This window comes from Mixophyes fleayi, chromosome 10, assembly GCF_038048845.1.
Source record: "Mixophyes fleayi isolate aMixFle1 chromosome 10, aMixFle1.hap1, whole genome shotgun sequence".
NCBI lineage: Eukaryota > Metazoa > Chordata > Amphibia > Anura > Limnodynastidae > Mixophyes > Mixophyes fleayi.
This window is the reverse complement of record NC_134411.1, coordinates 47,057,020-47,079,650: the sequence shown is the minus strand read 5'-3', so window position 1 is coordinate 47,079,650 and position 22,631 is coordinate 47,057,020. Positions and strand designations below refer to the sequence as shown.

General features: G+C 47.3%; 1 protein-coding gene across 4 annotated transcripts in view; it reads left to right on the top strand.

The window, feature by feature from the left end:
* The window catches only part of RELA (RELA proto-oncogene, NF-kB subunit), a 38,780-nt gene that overhangs the window by 2,496 nt on the left and 13,653 nt on the right, over positions 1-22,631 (top strand). For 3 of the 4 annotated variants that reach the window (XM_075188695.1, XM_075188694.1, XM_075188693.1), the window contains exons 2-3: positions 12,840-12,881; positions 13,234-13,394. In XM_075188695.1, coding sequence (XP_075044796.1) covers positions 12,840-12,881; positions 13,234-13,394 — 203 coding nt within the window. The remainder of the gene's footprint in view (positions 1-12,839; positions 12,882-13,233; positions 13,395-22,631) is intronic. The other variant, XM_075188696.1, reaches the window with a different exon arrangement.

Genomic DNA, 22,631 nt, shown 5'->3' with positions numbered 1-22,631 from the left:
ACACTGACCTATATGCTTTAAACACCATTAAAATGCAGTTAAAATCAGATGCACTCACCTCCCAGGTATATTGGTCTACATCTAGCAAGGGCTGGCTTGTGAGCCACACCCAAATGTGCCTTAAATAGGCTTAGTGGACAGCTGCTATGACAAAAAGGCAATATTTTGAAACAAAACCAGAGAAAAATGCCAACCATTTATATCAGATTTTCCTTTCAAATATATGCAACATAATTTGCATGGAAGAGATAAATAGGACATCATAGCTATAGAATTTATCTAGATACCATAAATATTTAACTACAAACTGCCTGTATATCATGTTTTGTCATTGTCTATCCTGTTTTTTTTTCCAGGAGCCTGGAATATGACACTGCTCTCCTTTTCTATGCCTTTGTTGTCTCCCAAATACTGCCTGCTTCATTCAATGGGGGGAATTCAACTGGCCGCAAGGTGATGCGATGTGTCTCCGTGGAGAGCGTTAGAGTTTTTACTAAAATTAACTCTCATTTTCCCTCACGTCCCATAGAGATGCGAGAGAAAATGAGCGGACATTTCTGTACCGCATTAGTCTGCTATGTGCATAGCCGAACATCGTTTGAATCTGCTCTAATGCGATAACTCAAGTTAAACAAGTTGAGGTCAATGGCATGATCTCCATGAACCTCCCAGACACGAGTAAAACATGTTTGATGTCGGCTTTGAGCTTGCATTTTTCAAAAAATCAACTATTGGTTGATTTGATTGGTACCCATTTTCCATGGTAACCCCTATGCAGCCTGAAAGACTACTACCCCTGTGCTGGATCTCTTCTAGGCACCTGTGGATACCGGGACACCTGGTTTAGCAATTTGTGCCACACCAGTGGTCCCAATATAATGGAAACAGGATCCCTAAGATACCTGCTCTTTATCCAAATGAAATATTAGTAAATAGAACACAGATACATTTTAGTAAGAATAGTTTAATTAAATTCTCCACTCCCCGATACCGTCATTCACCATTTTATTACACAGCATAATCAGGTGGTATTTCTTGTAGTTTTTAATCTAAAAGTAAATACAAGTCATGCAACAAAATGTAATCCAAGATTTTATTTAAATCCAAGAAATAAAAAACAAAACCCTAATCCACAAAGTGAACGTTCAACTACTCCTTTTTGTAGGCCCTGCTGCAATATGAACAAAGATTTAAGTGTCTTGGACTCCCCTTAGCTGCTCAGCTAATCATAAACCGTTTTCCCACGGCTAGCTGCAATATGGTTGCCTACTAGTGAGGGCTGTCTTGGGCGCTTCCTTATTTGATCATGCATCAGTAGAGATTAGACGTTAATTAATGATGTGGAGGATAAAGCAATTACCTGTGTTGTGGCACATTGATTTCAGTAGAGTTTCTACATGTAGTTCATAATTCCATATAAAGAAATGGGCCATAGCAATCAATGGGAAAAATACAGCACTGCACAGGTAAAATGGCTTGTATTAAGCCTTGGTGACACAATATAGTGTCATAGAGATCAGTGGACATTTTCAAGTGCAGTGAACACCCTGAAATGGGAAAAAAATAGTATCCAAAAAACTTGCAATGCACAAAGACGCGAGTATGAATATAAATTGGTATACCGGTACATACAGTATGGATAAAAAATGCATAATTCTGTTTGTTGTACAACTCTAACCAGCTTATACTAAGGAGTTACTGACTGACTCCAAGCAAGATAGACTTTGCAAGCATCAAGTTGTTTTTAGGTTTGTCTCATAAACTGAGTTTGGACATGGGCAGCACGGTGGCGTAGTGGTTTGCACTTCTGCCTTACAGCACTGGGGTCATGAGTTCAATTCCCAACCATGGCCTTATCTGTTTGGAGTTTGCATGTTCTCCCCGTGTTTGCGTGGGTTTCCTCCGGGTGCTCCGGTTTCTTCCCACACTCCAAAAAACATACTAGTAGGTTAATTGGCTGCCATCAAAAATTGACCCTAGTCTCTCTCTCTCTATCTGTGTGTGTATGATAGGGAATTTAGACTGTAAGCCCCAATGGGGCAGGGACTGATGTGAATGAGTTCTCTGTACAGTGCTGCGGAATCAGTGGCGCTATATAAATAGATGATGATGATGATGATGATGATGTATGCAAAAACTAGAAACCAAGCGCAAAAGTAAGGATCCAGCTGTCTTGGGAAAAAAAAATAAAAGCTGTGCAAAGCATTCCAATAAAAGGGTATATTATATAGGCCAAGTGACCTGCATAATATACCTAGCTAGTGTTCAGCATTAAATCAACACTGGTGTCTCTCGCAATGTACATGCACCAGTGCCTCTACACATTTCTTTAGTAACAGATATGCTATGATGTGATTGGTTAGAACATGAACATATAGGCGTGCCTTTGAAGAAAGCTTAAGCAGCTCTCGTTCATGGACCGTGAGACTGGGGTAGATCTATAATATAATGTGACAACATTGTAGGGGTAGATAAGTAAAACTAAACATAAAACATTCTCATGAACAGACCAGTATAGTTCATCATAAATGTGCCTGTATAACATTATGAATACCTACAACTATGAACTTGTGTTTCCTAGTTATCTGTGATATAATTTCTCTATTTAGTGAACTATATAGATGACTAAGCATTTTAATCTGAATCGTTCTGGGGGCTGGGCTTTCTTTTTGGCAGCCACTTTGTTACCTCTTTTAACTGGACTTATGTATTGTACTGATCTGTCTTCAGCTGTCAATACATTATGTATTTTGCACAGTATTTTCCTTTTTTCTTCTAGTTATTTTCCAGATTTTTTGAGGGGAATACGCACATTTTATGTCTTCTGTTACCCAACTGATGAACTGTTTTCTGTATTGAATTTTTTTTTCTGCATGCAGAGATTTATTTTGTGAAATTGTAACCTTGTAGTGTTTAAAACTTAACCCAACTACACACAAGATCATTATAGCATTTGACCCTTTATGACACTAATTTGTTTTGTTTTTAGTTTTTCAATTTTGCTTTCTATTACTTTTTTACATATTTGTTGTGTTTAGTAGTGGTATAAATTTTGGTTTCTTTTTGGTAGTTTTTATCTTTATGCCACCAAGCATATTGACAAACACTACCCCAGTGGTTCCCAAACTTTTGCAGTTCACGGCAACCTTAGAGTCTCCAAATTTTTTCAAGGCACCCCTCCAAAATAATTACTGAGCAGTCCTGTTTTAGAAGTAGTTGGGTCAAAAAAATGTAATAAGTATTTAGGTCAGGACAGAAATACTTATTTAGTTGTATGCAAAAATGCCCCCTCTACATCCAGACACACTGCCCCCTCTGCATCCAGTCACTCTGCATCCAGTCACTCTGCATCCAGTCACTCTGCATCCAGTCACTCTGCATCCAGTCACTCTGCATCCAGTCACTCTGCATCCAGTCACTCTGCATCCAGTCACTCTGCATCCAGTCACTCTGCATCCAGTCACTCTGCCCCCTCTCACGCTGCCCCCCTCCTCTGTCACGCTGCCCCCCTCCTCTGTCACGCTGCCCCCCTCCTCTGTCACGCTGCCCCCCTCCTCTGTCACGCTGCCCCCCTCCTCTGTCACGCTGCCCCCCTCCTCTGTCACGCTGCCCCCCTCCTCTGTCACGCTGCCCCCCTCCTCTGTCACGCTGCCCCCCTCCTCTGTCACGCTGCCCCCCTCCTCTGTCACGCTGCCCCCCTCCTCTGTCACGCTGCCCCCCTCCTCTGTCACGCTGCCCCCCTCCTCTGTCACGCTGCCCCCCTCCTCTGTCACGCTGCCCCCCTCCTCTGTCACGCTGCCCCCCTCCTCTGTCACGCTGCCCCCCTCCTCTGTCACGCTGCCCCCCTCCTCTGTCACGCTGCCCCCCTCCTCTGTCACGCTGCCCCCCTCCTCTGTCACGCTGCCCCCCTCCTCTGTCACGCTGCCCCCCTCCTCTGTCACGCTGCCCCCCTCCTCTGTCACGCTGCCCCCCTCCTCTGTCACGCTGCCCCCCTCCTCTGTCACGCTGCCCCCCTCCTCTGTCACGCTGCCCCCCTCCTCTGTCACGCTGCCCCCCTCCTCTGTCACGCTGCCCCCCTCCTCTGTCACGCTGCCCCCCTCCTCTGTCACGCTGCCCCCCTCCTCTGTCACGCTGTCCCCCCTCCGCTGCTTCCCGCTGTCCCCCCTCCGCTGCTTCCCGCTGTCCCCCCTCCGCTGCTTCCCGCTGTCCCCCCTCCGCTGCTTCCCGCTGTCCCCCCTCCGCTGCTTCCCGCTGTCCCCCCTCCGCTGCTTCCCGCTGTCCCTCCTCCTCTGCCCCGATGTCCGCTGTCCTCCTCCGCTGCCCCGATGTCCGCTGTCCTCCTCCGCTGCCCCGCTGTCCGCTGTCCTCCTCCGCTGCCCCGATGTCCGCTGTCCTCCTCCGCTGCCCCGATGTCCGCTGTCCTCCTCCGCTGCCCCGATGTCCTCCACTGCTTCCCGCTGTCCTCCACTGCTTCCCGCTGTCCTCCACTGCTTCCCGCTGTCCTCCACTGCTTCCCGCTGTCCTCCACTGCTTCCCGCTGTCCTCCACTGCTTCCCGCTGTCCTCCTCTGCTTCCCGCTGTCCTCCTCTGCTTCCCGCTGTCCCTCCTCCGCTGCCCCGATGTCCGCTGTCCTCCTCCGCTGCCCCGATGTCCGCTGTCCTCCTCCGCTGCCCCGATGTCCGCTGTCCTCCTCCGCTGCCCCGATGTCCGCTGTCCTCCTCCGCTGCCCCGATGTCCGCTGTCCTCCTCCGCTGCCCCGATGTCCTCCTCCGCTGCCCCGATGTCCTCCGCTGCCCCGATGTCCTCCACTGCTTCCCGCTGTCCTCCACTGCTTCCCGCTGTCCTCCACTGCTTCCCGCTGTCCTCCACTGCTTCCCGCTGTCCTCCACTGCTTCCCGCTGTCCTCCTCTGCTTCCCGCTGTCCCTCCTCCGCTGCCCCGATGTCCGCTGTCCTCCTCCGCTGCCCCGATGTCCGCTGTCCTCCTCCGCTGCCCCGATGTCCGCTGTCCTCCTCCGCTGCCCCGATGTCCGCTGTCCTCCTCCGCTGCCCCGATGTCCTCCACTGCTTCCCGCTGTCCTCCACTGCTTCCCGCTGTCCTCCACTGCTTCCCGCTGTCCTCCACTGCTTCCCGCTGTCCTCCACTGCTTCCCGCTGTCCCTCCTCCGCTGCCCCGATGTCCGCTGTCCTCCTCCGCTGCCCCGATGTCCGCTGTCCTCCTCCGCTGCCCCGATGTCCGCTGTCCTCCTCCGCTGCCCCGATGTCCGCTGTCCTCCTCCGCTGCCCCGATGTCCGCTGTCCTCCTCCGCTGCCCCGATGTCCTCCACTGCTTCCCGCTGTCCTCCACTGCTTCCCGCTGTCCTCCTCCGCTGCCCCGATGTCCTCCACTGCTTCCCGCTGTCCTCCACTGCTTCCCGCTGTCCTCCACTGCTTCCCGCTGTCCTCCACTGCTTCCCGCTGTCCTCCACTGCTTCCCGCTGTCCTCCTCTGCTTCCCGCTGTCCCTCCTCCGCTGCCCCGATGTCCGCTGTCCTCCTCCGCTGCCCCGATGTCCGCTGTCCTCCTCCGCTGCCCCGATGTCCGCTGTCCTCCTCCGCTGCCCCGATGTCCGCTGTCCTCCTCCGCTGCCCCGATGTCCGCTGTCCTCCTCCGCTGCCCCGATGTCCGCTGTCCTCCTCCGCTGCCCCGATGTCCTCCACTGCTTCCCGCTGTCCTCCACTGCTTCCCGCTGTCCTCCACTGCTTCCCGCTGTCCTCCACTGCTTCCCGCTGTCCTCCTCTGCTTCCCGCTGTCCCTCCTCCGCTGCTTCCCGCTGTCCCTCCTCCGCTGCTTCCCGCTGTCCCTCCTCCGCTGCTTCCCGCTGTCCCTCCTCCTCTGCTTCCCGCTGTCCTCCTCCGCTGCCCCGATGTCCGCTGTCCTCCTCCGCTGCCCCGATGTCCGCTGTCCTCCTCCGCTGCCCCGATGTCCGCTGTCCTCCTCCGCTGCCCCGATGTCCGCTGTCCTCCTCCGCTGCCCCGATGTCCGCTGTCCTCCTCCGCTGCCCCGATGTCCTCCACTGCTTCCCGCTGTCCTCCACTGCTTCCCGCTGTCCTCCACTGCTTCCCGCTGTCCTCCACTGCTTCCCGCTGTCCTCCACTGCTTCCCGCTGTCCTCCTCTGCTTCCCGCTGTCCTCCTCTGCTTCCCGCTGTCCTCCTCTGCTTCCCGCTGTCCTCCACTGCTTCCCGCTGTCCTCCTCCGCTGCCCCGATGTCCTCTGTCCTCCACTGCTTCCCGCTGTCCTCCACTGCTTCCCGCTGTCCTCCTCCGCTGCCCCGATGTCCGCTGTCCTCCTCCGCTGCCCCGCTGTCCTCCACTGCTTCCCGCTGTCCTCCACTGCTTCCCGCTGTCCTCCACTGCTTCCCGCTGTCCTCCTCTGCTTCCCGCTGTCCTCCACTGCTTCCCGCTGTCCTCCTCTGCTTCCCGCTGTCCTCCTCTGCTTCCCGCTGTCCTCCTCTGCTTCCCGCTGTCCTCCACTGCTTCCCGCTGTCCTCCTCCGCTGCCCCGATGTCCTCTGTCCTCCACTGCTTCCCGATGTCCTCCACTGCTTCCCGCTGTCCTCCACTGCTTCCCGCTGTCCTCCACTGCTTCCCGCTGTCCTCCACTGCTTCCCGCTGTCCTCCTCTGCTTCCCGCTGTCCTCCACTGCTTCCCGCTGTCCTCCTCTGCTTCCCGCTGTCCTCCACTGCTTCCCGCTGTCCTCCTCCGCTGCCCCGATGTCCTCTGTCCTCCACTGCTTCCCGCTGTCCTCCACTGCTTCCCGCTGTCCTCCTCCGCTGCCCCGATGTCCGCTGTCCTCCTCCGCTGCCCCGATGTCCTCCACTGCTTCCCGCTGTCCTCCACTGCTTCCCGCTGTCCTCCTCTGCTTCCCGCTGTCCTCCACTGCTTCCCGCTGTCCTCCTCTGCTTCCCGCTGTCCTCCTCTGCTTCCCGCTGTCCTCCACTGCTTCCCGCTGTCCTCCTCCGCTGCCCCGATGTCCTCTGTCCTCCACTGCTTCCCGCTGTCCTCCACTGCTTCCCGCTGTCCTCCACTGCTTCCCGCTGTCCTCCACTGCTTCCCGCTGTCGTCCACTGCTTCCCGCTGTCCTCCACTGCTTCCCGCTGTCCTCCACTGCTTCCCGCTGTCCTCCACTGCTTCCCGCTGTCCTCCACTGCTTCCCGCTGTCCTCCACTGCTTCCCGCTGTCCTCCACTGCTTCCCGCTGTCCTCCACTGCTTCCCGCTGTCCTCCTCTGCTTCCCGCTGTCCTCCTCCGCTGCCCCGCTGTCCTCTTCCACTGCTTCCCGCTGTCCTCTTCCACTGCTTCCCGCTGTCCTCCTCCGCTGCCCCGCTGTCCTCCTCTGCTTCCCGCTGTCCTCCTCTGCTTCCCGCTGTCCTCCTCTGCTTCCCGCTGTCCTCCTCTGCTTCCCGCTGTCCTCCTCTGCTTCCCGCTGTCCTCCTCCGCTGCCCCGCTGTCCTCCTCCGCTGCCCCGATGTCCGCTGTCCTCCTCCGCTGCCCCGATGTCCGCTGTCCTCCTCCGCTGCCCCGATGTCCTCCACTGCTTCCCGCTGTCCTCCACTGCTTCCCGCTGTCCTCCTCTGCTTCCCGCTGTCCTCCTCTGCTTCCCGCTGTCCTCCACTGCTTCCCGCTGTCCTCCTCCGCTGCCCCGATGTCCTCTGTCCTCCACTGCTTCCCGCTGTCCTCCACTGCTTCCCGCTGTCCTCCACTGCTTCCCGCTGTCCTCCACTGCTTCCCGCTGTCCTCCTCTGCTTCCCGCTGTCCTCCTCTGCTTCCCGCTGTCTTCCACTGCTTCCCGCTGTCCTCCTCCGCTGCCCCGCTGTCCTCCTCCGCTGCCCCGCTGTCCTCTTCCACTGCTTCCCGCTGTCCTCCTCCGCTGCCCCGCTGTCCTCCTCCGCTGCCCCGCTGTCCTCCTCCGCTGCCCCGCTGTCCTCCTCCGCTGCCCCGCTGTCCTCCTCCGCTGCCCCGCTGTCCTCCTCCGCTGCCCCGCTGTCCTCCTCCGCTGCCCCGCTGTCCTCCTCCGCTGCCCCGCTGTCCTCCTCCGCTGCCCCGCTGTCCTCCTCCGCTGCCCCGCTGTCCTCCTCCGCTGCCCCGCTGTCCTCTTCCGCTGCCCCGCTGTCCTCTTCCACTGCTTCCCGCTGTCCTCCTCCGCTGCCCCGCTGTCCTCCTCCGCTGCCCCGCTGTCCTCCTCCGCTGCCCCGCTGTCCTCCTCCGCTGCCCCGCTGTCCTCCTCCGCTGCCCCGCTGTCCTCCTCCGCTGCCCCGCTGTCCTCCTCCGCTGCCCTCCACTGCTTCCTGCTGTCCTCTGTCCTCCACTGCTTCCCGCTGTCCTCTGTCCTCCACTGCTTCCCGCTGTCCTCTGTCCTCCACTGCTTCCCGCTGTCCTCTGTCCTCCACTGCTTCCCGCTGTCCTCTGTCCTCCACTGCTTCCCGCTGTCCTCCTCTGCTGCCCCGCTGTCCTCCTCTGCTGCCCCGCTGTCCTCCACTGCTTCCCGCTGTCCTCTGTCCTCCTCTGCTTCCCGCTGTCCTCTGTCCTCCTCTGCTTCCCGCTGTCCTCCTCTGCTTCCCGCTGTCCTCCTCTGCTTCCCGCTGTCCTCCACTGCTTCCCGCTGTCCTCCACTGCTTCCCGCTGTCCTCTGTCCTCCACTGCTTCCCGCTGTCCTCTGTCCTCCTCTGCTTCCCGCTGTCCTCTGTCCTCCTCTGCTTCCCGCTGTCCTCTGTCCTCCTCTGCTTCCCGCTGTCCTCTGTCCTCCTCTGCTTCCCGCTGTCCTCCACTGCTTCCCGCTGTCCTCCACTGCTTCCCGCTGTCCTCCACTGCTTCCCGCTGACCTCCTCTGCTTCCCGCTGACCTCCTCTGCTTCCCGCTGTCCTCTGTCTTCCACTGCTTCCCGCTGTCCTCTGTCTTCCACTGCTTCCCGCTGTCCTCCACTGCTTCCCGCTGTCCTCCACTGCTTCCCGCTGTCCTCCACTGCTTCCCGCTGTCCTCCACTGCTTCCCGCTGTCCTCCACTGCTTCCCGCTGTCCTCCTCTGCTGCCCCGCTGTCCTCCTCTGCTGCCCCGCTGTCCTCCTCTGCTGCCCCGCTGTCCTCCTCTGCTGCCCCGCTGTCCTCTGTCCTCCACTGCTTCCCGCTGTCCTCCACTGCTTCCCGCTGTCCTCCACTGCTTCCCGCTGTCCTCCACTGCTTCCCGCTGTCCTCCTCTGCTTCCCGCTGTCCTCCTCTGCTTCCCGCTGTCCTCCTCTGCTTCCCGCTGTCCTCCTCTGCTTCCCGCTGTCCTCCTCTGCTTCCCGCTGTCCTCCTCTGCTTCCCGCTGTCCTCCTCTGCTTCCCGCTGTCCTCTGCCCTCCTCTGCTTCCCGCTGCCCTCCACTGCTTCCCGCTGCCCTCCACTGCTTCCCGCTGCCCTCTGTCCTTCTCTGCTGCCCGCTGCCCTCCTCCGCTTCTCCCAGCCATAAAAAAAAGAAAGAGCACATAAACTTACCAATCCGCCGGGCGCCGTGACCAAGCAGCCTCCTCTCTCCCGCAGCTGTCACTGACGTCGATATTCAGTGACAGCTGCGGGAGAGAGGAGGCTGCTGGGTCCCGGCGCCCGGCGGATTGGTAAGTTTATGTGCTCTTCCTTTTTTTTTTTTTTTTATGGCTGGGCGCACAGTTTGGGAACCGCCGAACTACCCTCTTACTTTCGCACACAATTGTTATGTTTTTTCTTTTATTTATACTTACACTAGTTCATTTACTTGCTATAGTCATGGTTGCAGAAGTGATCTCCGTGGGGTTGGTTAAAATCATGGGAGGGGACCTGTGTAGGTGCGAGTACTCATGGTGTGTCTTCTGCAGGCTATGGAGGTATGTTGGATGACAAATAGCAGGAGCTCTGTTCTAACAGTAGCTCCTGTGTGCTCCTGGTCTGTATGCATTGTCATTTCCAGGTTTCTTTTCAAGCCTTCAGTCTTGAATTAGCCTGTTGCAGCAGCCATGGGTCCAGCAATCCCTGGGGATGTAGTAGTTCCTGGCTACTAATGATTAACCCCTGTTTTTCAGGACCCCCTCTTATTCTTGAATTTGTTTATACTCTTGCTCTCTATCTAGTCTAGCAGTTGGCAAGTGAAGCTCATTTTTCCCCCAGAGAGTAGAAGGGTAGTGCCTATGCAAAATTTCCCTTCCAGTGTACAACAAGCATGTCTGGTTGTGAATTACCTGCATGTTCTTATTTCTTCTCTTATGTGTGGTTGTTTGTTTGTTTTTGTTTTGTTTTTGTTTCCTCCTGCCAATCGGTGACATCATGGTGTGCACTTGGTGATTCTCAGGAAAGTACCTCAGCCAAATGGATTATTGAAATTTAATTGCAAAAATATTACAACTTTTCCCACCAAATTCTGGCTTAGATGACACTCCTTTTAAAAATATTTTCCTCTGAAATTGTACCCTTGGGATATGCTGTGGTGAAAATACAAGTCCCAGTATTTCCACAAATGTTGGAGAATGTAACTAGCCTATCCATCACCTGATGCCATCTAAGATGGATCAACCTGGAGTTTGTAATTCTGCTGTCTATCTCACTGTCCGTTTGTCCTATCCCCACTGCCTCCATAGAGGACTGGTAAAGATGAATAAATAAATCCCAGGCTGCCAAGAGCTCTGTGTACAGAATCTAATCTGTAACTGCATGGTGGACTTATTAAATTGAGGTAGCTCAAATTGGTCAGCTAATCGCTTCATTGCATTGCCTGGTTTCCTATACTGGAGACCTAAGTGTATACTGGCTGGGAAAGTTTCACTTTGTATTGTCATTTTCACCATAGTTCATTAGCTATTCGACATTAGAACTATTTCCCAGTATTTTGAGCTTCGTGTCATAATACCATGATATTATTATTTAATCACTGATCTTGTGACTGGGGTTTCCACTAAGAGTTGGTACTATTCTGATCTCTGGAAATGCTGTTTCTCAGAGTAAGATGCCACTTAGGGGTATATTTACTAAACTGCGGGTTTGAAAAAGTGGAGATGCTGCCTATAGCAACCAGTCAGATTCTAGCTGTCATTTTGTAAAATGTACTAAATAAATTATAACTAGAATCTGATTGGTTGCTGTAGGCACAATCTCCACTTTTTCAAACCCGCAGTTTAGTAAATATATCCCTTGGTGTCGGAAATGTGACGTTAGAATGCAAGTAAAAACACAAAAACCATATTGCATTTATGAATGTTTTTTATAAGCAAGTATACTTTCAAAATAAGTCTGCGTGCATTAAAATTGCTTTACACCAACATGTACAGTCTCTTTTAGTACAATGATTTTTTTTTTTTTTTCCCATGTGCCTAACTTGCATTAAAATTATATATCGAACATATAATTTTAACACTATTGGGTACATAAAGAGCGTAGACTGAAAATACAGGCTGGTATTGAAATGACTTTTTTGAGACATGATATGCTTGTTATTATGTGGTATGTTATGCTGATTATCCATGTACAAAGCCCAACCCTTAAAAATGTTTGGGCGGTTTGCAATTTTTCTTTAAATTCTAAGACCTGTAACTGTTGGTGAAATGTGTCCAGACCTGTTAGTCATAGTCCCATTCAATACTGAAACATGACTTGACAAAATATGAGGAACCTGTTCAGTAGAGTTTACATACAGGAAGTGATACAAACTGCATCAAAGCATGGAATGGATGAGCCCAAGTATAAACCTGTAAGGTTATAGATCAATGGTTCTCAACCATTTTGTTGGCTGGCAACCCTTGGAAAACATATTCTTGCACCTCTTTGCAAAAATATGTTCACATACATAAACTATACATTTCTTGCAATAACCTTGATGTGGGCTGTCTTTTCGTGTGTGTGTGTTTTTATATAATTTATCGTAGATTTGTAAGGCGCCACAGTGCTCCGAAGCGCAGTACAGTAGGGGGAAAAAGTCCATATATAAAGCGGGGTCATTCATACATAGTAGACAAAATAAATGAAAACAAGGGGTATTATAGACCCTGCTCATTAGAGAGCTTACATTTTAAGTGGAAGAGGGCACAGCTGAAACAAGAGGAGCAAATGTAGCTCAGTGGAGATTGGGACAGTTGTGAGGGTGCATTAGTGTGAATAGTGTTATTGGGGATAAGTTCACCTCCAAAAAAAGAGATGGGTTTTCAAAGAGCATCAAAAGATTTGAAGGCTGTGGTAAAGTCTGATTTATATATATTTTACACACTATATTGCCTGCCAATTCTGTCAGGCATGTTTACATTTTCTTCTTCCAATATGTGTTATTGCCCTCCCAAAATCTTTATTTGCATTTCTCTGTTGTGCATATGCATTTGGCTTGAGCCAGGCTGCCTTATGAGGAAGGAAGAGGAATGCTTCATGAACTTTGTTTGAAATTGTATAATGTACATCAGGTCTGAATTCATGCTGGATTACCGCTCTGGGTATGTATTCGGGTGTTGGGTCAGCACGGTGGCTTAGTGGTTAGCACTTATGTCTCACAGCTCTGGGATTCATGAGTTCCCGAACAGGGTCTTATCTTTGTGGTGTTTATATGATCTCCCTGTGTTTGCGTGGTTTTCATCCCGGTGCTCTGGTTACTTCCCACACTCCAAATACATACTAGTAGGTTAATTGGCTGCTATTAAATTGACCTTAGTCTCTCTCGGTCTGTGTGTGTATGTTAGGGGACTTAGTCTGTAAGCTCAAATGGCACAGGGACTGATATGAGTGAGTTCTCTGTACAGTACTGCAGAATTAGTGGCACTATTTAAATAGCTGATGATCATGTTGGTTTTTCTTTTTTTTCTTTTTTTATTTCCCTTCGCAGATCTAATAACGTCTATTATGCCAAATGACTGGTTTATGTCAAGTAAGAAATGGCCTATCCTCTCGAATAGCAATTTTCTTACCTTCATTTTTCACACTTGTCTCACTCTTAATTTTCTGGATAAAATTTTATGTTTGTGTGTTTTTATATCTTTTTCTCTCTCTCTTCTTTATCCGTTGCCAGTTCTTGACACGTCTCTACATTTTCTTTTTCTCTCTTGTGCCCTTCATTTCATTTGTTTTGTTTTTGTGCTTGTACTTGTTATTGGTCTTTCTCCTTACCATTTGCTTGACTGCTCCTGTTTGCTTTTCACTTTTTCCTGAATGTCCCCCTTTCAATTCTTTTCAGGTTCCACTTCACCAGTTTTGATGTTTCATTGCTGTTGTATTTACAGGTACAGGTATAGGTATGTCGCCTTCAGTACCTTATGTGGAAATCATTGAACAACCAAAACAGCGTGGTATGCGATTTCGCTACAAGTGTGAAGGACGCTCTGCTGGAAGTATTCCTGGAGAGAGAAGTACAGATACAACAAAAACACATCCCACTATTAAGGTCAGTGCGTATACCCAAACATTTTAAATTTAAAGAGGATCATTTAAAAAAAAAAAAAGAGAGAAAATGTATATAATGCAGCTTGTATTATGTGTGCTTCCTTCTTACCATGGCTTTAGCAGTTAAAGTATTGTTTCCCTTTGCTGAGGTACATCCTATGGGATGTACCTCAGCAAAGGGATGGTTATGGATGGTTATTGCATTTTCAAATAAAAGTTTCATCGTGAAGGTCAAGTAACATTTAAAGAAAATGCAAGAAGGTTACTGAAGTGGAAGGTTATAAAGAGAATTCAAATACATTTACTTTATGATGTCAAGTCCGTCATAAAGAAACGGAGAGAATATTGCACAACTCTGAATGGACATACTCTAAAATTGAGCATTTGTCGTGAAGGGTGCTTTTAGACAACAATAGCTGGTGTGCTTTACAAATCTGTACTTTATGGGAGGGTGACTACAAGAAAACCATTGAAAGAAAATTTGTATAAAATCTTGCCTAGAGTTTGCCAGAAAACTGGTTCCTTTGAGACCAAGGGGCTACTTCAATATGGGGTGATGCAGGGAACTTTCACCCAAGTTTCCACTTCTCTACCTGATTCACTCAATGCATTGGCATTGCCATTGAAAAGTGCAGTAAAGTTGGATGTGAAATGAAGTATGTGAAAATGCCTATAGCCACAATGTGGTTGATAGGTGTTTCACATGCAGTTTATACTTGTGTGTAGAAACCCCATTAAGAAAGCATATAAAAAAGCATTTCAAATATGCATCTTCATCATGCAGTTTACACATGTGTTTTGACACACACAGAATGGGTGAAGAGATCGGCACTGAAAAAAATAATTATTTTATTAAATTTATTTATATTTTAGTTGTCTCCTGTGAACGGTATTAACATAACTGTTATTGTGGGCAATACTTCAGTGAGGTGGGGGGGTTATACTGAAGTGTTTTTTTTTTTAATATTTTTTATTAATATACATTTATAGATTACCGTAAGATTAAAGCTCATTTTTGTTTCAAATTCATTTCACTAGAGCAGGGGTGGCCAACCAGTCAGAGACCAAGAGCCAAAAAATATCTATAGGTACTGCAAGGAGCCAACTTTGCCTTTTATATGTGTGTGCATATACATATATTCTGTATATAAACATGCTCATACATACCGTACAAACGTACACTGAAAATATAACACAATTTACAATATCTTGCTAAGCAAAAAAAAAATGTATCCAACATTGCACAAACGTTCAGAATAATCAAAATCAGCGCAGCTCTGCACAGATCTTACCTCGCTGTTGTGTCCAGCGGAGAAGGGTTGAGAGGGCTACCATATATACTCGAGTATAAGCCGAGTTTTCCAGCACATTTTTTGTGCTGGAAAAGCCCCCCCTCGGCTTATACTCGAGTGATGCTCCAGGACACCAATGCACGGCCGTAACGAGGATGGTGCCTGCCTCCATAGCTTCAGCCCCTAAGTTCCACTTAAGGGCTGAAGAGAGAGAGAAAATATTAACTTACAAGTTTGGTGAGAAAAAAATCAACTTTCAAGAGCTTGGTGCCTGTTGCCGTAAGTTCCGCAGTGGAACGCATGTGCGTTCCACCGACCGGAAGTTCGGCATTAGGCACCAAGCTCTTGAAAGTTGATTTTTTCTCACCAAACTTGTAAGTTAATATTTTCTGTCTCTTTCTCTTCAGCCCTTAAGTGGAACTTAAGGGCTGAAGCTATGGAGGCAGGCACCATCCTCGTTACAAAATACAATTCTGTGCCCACAGTATACTATATCCAAAGTAAAAATATGGAATATATCTAATATACGGTAATTTGTGAAAATAATATCCTGTAGCACATATATCAATGTAAATATGCAATGAAATATCAAAGTACATATAAAAAATCAGTGCATTGATAGCAAATTAAAATATTGTACAATATTATAGCAACAGATATATACCGGTAGGTTAATTACCGGTAATGACCGTACTGTAACATGCGCATAAAAACCATAAATCATGAATGTAGAAGTTGCTGCATGCCATCAGTAGAACAACTCGCTCATCGCTTGAGTGTTCAATAAGTATATAATTAGTTTTAGTCCTTTTAGCTTCAGTATGGTGTCTGTGGAATTGTAATCGTGCATTGTGGTCCTGGTAGGTTGAATACAGTCACCATCAACGATTGGTGGTTGTATTATCGCAAAAAAGACACAATGAAATGTCTTGTGTTGTGTGTTAACACTTCATTCCCCCATATCCCTCTAGGATTTAACAAGGGGATGTGAAATGTCTTGTTGGTATTTTCCCCCATTAACTGTATATAATGGATTACCCGTATGTTGTTGTTATATCTGGAAGATGTAATTAGAAAAACACAACTCCATCATTTTACTATAATAACATTAGTACACGTGTCTCTCTTCTGCAAAAGTACGGTAATAAAAATTAACCTAGTAGTATGTTTTTGGAGTGTGGGAGGAAACCGGAGCACCTGGAGGAAACCCACGCAAACACAGGGAGAACATAGAAACTCCACTCATATAAGGCCATGGTTGGGAATTGAACTCATGACCCCAGTGCTGTAAGGCAGAAGTGCTAACCACTACACCACCGTGCCGCCCAGATATTCAACCCTGCATCATCACCCATCTTTCACAAATAAAGCAACCGAAAGTATGTGTGTCTTCAAGAATTTGGACTGTGCGCCAAAGCACTTAACGGCGAGGGGTGCTGATGAGAAGCCGAGATGCCCTCACTAATTGCAATGCACACATCCTGACAGGGGGGGGTCACTGTTATCTAGAGCAGCATAACTGCTGGGTGCCGCTGCTTCTAATGAATGTGCTTCCACTGTAGTGGAAGCCTGGGGTCTCAGCTGAATGTATAAAAGTAAAGTAAAAAAAAAAAAAAAGAAGATGAGCATAATAAAGTGCATAAAATACTAGATGTTTTTTTTTATCCTGTTAGAAATGGATCCCAGTACTTCTAATCCTGGACCAAAACAAAAACGCAGGTCATACGAAGCTGGCTTCAAACTTAAGGTTGTGTCAAGAGCAGAAGAGAGCAATAACAGTATTGCAAGTAGGGAATTTTGTGTTGACGAAAAACAAGTGAGGGAGTGGCGGAAAATGAAAGCTGACTTGGAAAAGATTCCAAAGGCAAAAAAGGCTCGACGTGGTTTAACGACTTCATATGAAGCTCTAGAGACTGAATTGCATAAATGGGTTATAGAGTGTCGTCAAAATGGTTACTGCGTGACACGTATGGGAATTCGCTTACGTGCCCTTCAATTGGCTAAAGATGACAAATTAAAAGCACCAGGCATTGAAAATTTTGTTGCGTCAGCAGGATGGTGTACCCGCTTTATGAATAGGTTTGCCTTATGTTTGCGGCAAAGAACAAAGATTTCACAGAAGTTGCCAAAAGACCTTGAAGAGAAAGTGATGTCATTCCATTCATTCATCATAAAACAAAGAAGGATCCATAACTTTGACCTGGGAGATATTGGGAATATGGATGAAACACCTATGACCTTTGATCTTCCTAGCAACAGAACTGTGGCAAGTTTGGGAGAAAAAACTATTTTACTCAGAACCACAGGAAATGAAAAAAAACATTTCACAGTCGTTCTGTCATGTTTGGCTAATGGAACTAAGCTGCGGCCTGTCATTATTTTTAAAAGAAAGACCTTGCCTAAAAAGGTCAAATTCCCACCACAAATTACAGTGCATGCACATATTAAAGGCTGGATGGATGAAGACGGAACAAAAAAATGGCTGGAAGAAATTTGGAACAGACGTCCAGGAACAGCCTTAAAGAAAAAACCATCATTGCTAGTTTGGGATATGTTCAGAGCCCACACATCTGATGACATAAAAAAATTGGCAAAGTCTTCTCAAGTTACTTTGGCCGTTATCCCAGGTGGGCTTACATCTGTATTGCAGCCCCTAGATGTGTGTTTAAACAAACCTTTCAAAGACCGTGTGCGAAAGATGTGGCATGAATGGATGTCATCTGGTCAAGCCCAACTGACAAAAGTTGGAAATCTGAGGAAGCCCGACATAGAATTGGTAGCAAAGTGGGTTCGTGATGCATGGCAAGAGATTCCAGAGGACATGGTGCAACATGCCTTCAAGAAATGTGGCATTAGTAATGCTATGGATGGCAGTGAAGACAGCGCTTTGTATGAGAACGACAGCAGTAATGGTGATGACTGCGAACTCTGTGATGACGACAATGTCTATGCTGATAGCCTCACACCAGATAGAGTTGAAGCTCTGTTTGGACATACAGATGATGAGAAGGAATCCAGTTTTGAAGGATTTTAACTCTTGTGTTTTAGCTTGGTTGCTGATTGAGCTAAGGTTTTTGTACTTTTAAAGTTATTGTTGATACCATATTGGTTTTGTTGACTCTTTTCCACTTACAGAGCTAGTTTACTGTTTTTCTTTGAAATAAATATTCAAAAACATTTAACCTACTGATGCCTCAATTAATGTAATTTTATTGGTATCTATTTTTATTTTTGAAATTTACCAGTTGCTGCTGCATTTCCCACCCTAGGCTTATACTCGAGTCAATAAGTTTTCCCAGTTTTTTGTGGCAAAATTAAGTGCCTCGGTTTATATTCGGGTCGACTTATACTCGAGTATATACGGTACTTATAGTCTCTCCATAGTAGCTTCTGCTGCTTCCGTATCTACAATCCCTGGACCGCTTTACAAGCCCATTGGATTTCCCCACATGCCAGCAGACCTCCACACATATCACTTACATGCCTATCAACCACCACACATTGTCAGATATACCCAAAGTAAAGCTGCTGTCAGTCAGCCGGTCAGCTGAATGTTTTGAAATCTGCTCCTGCTGACACCGGGACAACTATACTTTGTTGATGCTCCACATTTCAAAGCTCAGAGCCACAGGTTACCCACCACTGCACTAGAGTATAAATATCATGCAGAAAGATCGGAGTAGGACTTCCTATGCTTGTCCTATACTTTTCTATGGGTACATGGGCGCGGAAAGTCCCTTATAGTCACAATAGCCTGAAAAATTACAGTATAAAGTAGAGTGAAGCAAAAAATGTATTGTGTTTCATGCATTAAGCATTATCGTGTGCGAAAACTGGGAGAACTTGTCAAAATAGACAAAATGGATGGAGCAAAAAATAGTGAAATCTTTGTGGAAAACCTGTTGAAGTCTGTAAGAAACCTAGGACTTTGGAGGAGGTTTTTACTCCGGCAGGACAATGACCAAAGCATACAGAAAAAGCCACTTTAAAGGTGGCTTAAATACATCACATAAACATCAATTGGTGGTCATCAGTGGTTCTCTAGCAGTATTGCAAAGAGTGGGAGAAAAGTGTAGTGTTCAAATGCACCAGCGACTTGCCCAAATAGATTCATCTGTTATTGCAGATAAAAAGGTGCTTCTACAAATTATTAAAACAAAGGAGAGTAAATACTTATGTGTTTAATTTTTTAGGTTTTGTGTAGATTAGTGGTAAGAATCTCACACTTCATCTTTACTAAGCAAACTTTTCTCATGCTGTGCAGGGGTCTTTTCGATTTCTTTTACCAGTGCATACAGAAGAAAGGGTTGGCATTGCAGACTTTCTAGTCCAATGAGTGAATAGTTACATCAGGATATTGAGTGATGTCAGTAATATGGATTGTTCTATGCATTTCTCGGTTTCCTCATTAATCGTGCAATTTGTACAAAAGAAAAGCAAGAAGCTGCACCACTGAAATTGTATTCTTGCTCTGGAATTGATTTTGGCCAGCTTAATTATTGAAAGACATAGGTGTTTATGTGCATAAGACTGGGCTGCCAACAGTTTGTGGAATCCTGGACCATGCGGTGTCCATTAATCAAGCTGGTAAATCCCCAGGCTGGTCAGAGCTTGGCTCATTGTAGTAGACCGTACCAGGAAGAATACAGGGCAGATCCTTCTATAAACTGCATTTCTTTTTAAAATTCCTAGTCACTCTGGTAATGGTGGTGACTAGGGTAAGAAAAGGGACCTGCAAGAGGAGAAAACTAGACCATCTCTGCAGGCTCCCTTGTTCGATACTTAATAGCCCTTGCCTAGCCAGCATGTGCTGGAGATAATTGTTTTGGAGATACCCAAAACATTTGTATCACCCCCAAATCACTGTGGTTAGCCTGTGGGTTAATTAGTGCTGGTCACTGAATAAGACTGCTGCTCAATACACAACCACAGAAAATACACCACACATTCTTGTCTTGAGAAACATTTAATGTTTCTCTTTCCTAGCCTTTCTTCTTTCACAATCCTCTCATTTCATGTCTTTCATGTCTTCAGCATAGTCCCAATGCCCACTGAGCTACTCTCAAAAGATAGTCTCTTACTTAGACTCTTCTCTGAGCTCTGATTTGTAACATGCATCAACCAGAGAGTTGGTGGGGAAAAAGTTGAAATACTTTTGAGGCTATTAAACAGATACATAAGAAGTGGTGGGAACCAATTGGAGTTCAGAGGAGTGTCTAAATAAGAGCACTTCATATGCTTCATCTGTCTTGGCTGTAAACGTATATCAAACAGCGCTTCCTCCAGCAATTATAATCCAGTGCAAAATGCCATAAATTCCTGGCGATTCAGAGCTCCAAACTGCCGCATTTACTATAGGGCGGGTTGAGGGTTGAATTTAAAACCACTGGTGATGTGTGGCGGATTAGAAATGACAAAACACACCAGCTTTTAATACCTGCTTCTGATAGCAAGTTTGATCTAACTAGCCTGTTTGAGCTGTCTTGTCATTAATAATATAAGAGGAGGCACCATTGACTTATGAATTATTGTGGCAATTATAAATCAGGGCAACGATGTTAAGTGATATGCTGGATGAAACGCCGGGTTTTGGGCAGTGGTTATATGTTTAATACATCAATATCCCCATCGACAACTGTTCTGACCCCGCCACCATCAAACTTCTCGCTCTTTCCTCCTCTCTTGGCCTTACTCAGTGGATCTCCTCCCCCACCCACTGTCTTGGTCACTCCCTCGACCTTGTCTTCTCTCACCTCTGTGATCTCTCTGACTTCTCGAACTCTCTCTTCCCACTCTCTGACCACCATCTCCTCTCCCTCACTCTCTCCTCCTCCCCTTCTCCCGCTCCGCCTAAGGCCACCCTCACTAGGCGCAACCTTGACGCTATCGACCCTACCTCTTTCTCCTCTATTGAAACTCTCCTATCACCCCTTCCCTCTCTGGCCTGTCCTGACCAGGCATCCTTTCTCTATAACCTCTCCCTCACTACTGCCCCAGCCTCCTCTATCCGCCGACGCCGCCTTATCACCCAACCATGGCACTCCAAACTCACCCGCTTCCTCCAAAAGTGCTCTCCCACTGCCGAACGCCTCTGGAGAAAATCTCGATCCCTGGCTGACTTCCTTCACTTCAAATTCATCCTCTCCTCTTTCTGCTTTGCCCTCTCCCTCGCTAAACAAACCTTCAAGTCCCTCATTTCTTCTCAGTCCTCCCATCCCCCTTTGATTAAACAAAGCGCTTCTAAAATACATAATTCTTGTAGCCATCTTCCAAAAAATTTTATTGAAACTCAAGTCAATGTTATGTTGTGATCACTATTCTCTAAATATTCCTTCATTTTTAATTTAGAAATAAGCTGCTCTTTTAGATATCGCCAAGTCCAACTGCAATGCTCCGGTTTCTCTGTCACCAGAAACCTGTTTCTTTTTATATCTGGATAGGTAAAATCTACCATAAGGTGGACTGCACTTTCATTTTGTAGTAATCATTGAATTTCAACAAAATGTTTATGCTTGGTGGCTTATAACAGACACAAATTATTATTTTGCTGGTGTTGGCTTTTTTTTTCACATATATATGTTTCTACAGGACAGATCTTACGCACGTAATATATGCTCAACCCTCTTCACTTTAGTATCCTTCCAAAACATGCTGTAACCTTCCATTATCGCTACCCAGTCATGATTTTCATCCATCCGTGTTTCAGTCATACCCACATTCATAGGTCCCTTCCACCATCATATTTTCTAAAACTTGTTTTTCTTGAAAGGCTCCTTGATTTACCATATATTTGACAGTTTTACAGCACTGCCTCTTCTAAGTCCATTCCTTATATATACACTGCACCCCCCCCTCCCCCAGTTTAAAATCTCCAACAGTCTTCACCTAAAAACAGCTGTACACTGCTAATTGAGCTGTGAGTAAAGTGGACACACTTTATAAAAACTCCCCATCTTTCAGGTGCTGTTTCTGAAAATACTACCTTTTGAGGTCCTTGCTATAAATCTACAGCTTAAACCCCTGAAATTGTTTTGAATACCGTCCATCTACTTATAACTTTTCACTGCTGCCGATGTACCATGACTGCTATATCCTTCTCAGATTCTCCTAACAATCTATTAGCCCTATTCATGTTATACCGAACCAGGGGCCTACTTGGCCTATTCACAATATACCGAACCTCACCCCTAAAAGTGTTGCCAGCACCAGAGCACAGCCTAGTCTAGTAGCGGCAAAATCGGGCTGCTATCAGCGCTTGTCTATGGCAGACTGCTGGTGATACTGAAACAGCATGGTGTCCCCCTTTCGTAATGTCAACCTGCCCTACCCTGTTCAGTTAGGGGTTCAATTCCTTAGGGAAATCGGACTTCCTTGATCTGTGATGCGGTCAACATTACAGGCTCCTGGGATAGATATCGTGTTACTAGTTTGTCTACGCAATGTCTTGTGATGCCTTGTTGTACTTCTATATGAAAAGAAACCAGTGGTAGAAACTAGCCGCTAGTTTGCCTTTTTTTCTGCACTGTGGTTGTAATTCTAGTTCCATTAACTCGTGCAGGTAAAAACGTTATAATGTTATAAAAAATGCTCATGTTTAATAAGTTTTTCTTTGTCAGCTAGATTAATTTTGTTTTCATTTTGGTTTCTCTTAGGGAAGTAGGAAGATCAATTTTAACCTGTTGTGAATTGTATTTATAATTTCCAATAATTTCCATTAATTTTTTATATAATTGTGTTTATAATTTCCACTTGCCTTGGGGATGCTAACACACTGTCCACCACAGTTGTCGCTCCACCTAGTTGGCTGTAATTACGTCCTAGTCTGTATGAAACTTGTGAGGAAACCACCCTTAACTAGGACGGTGGTTACCCTCCGTGGGACTCGCCTCTCTGGCAGACCAGAATATATCTAAAATAAGGCTTTATTACGAGAGCACAACACCATC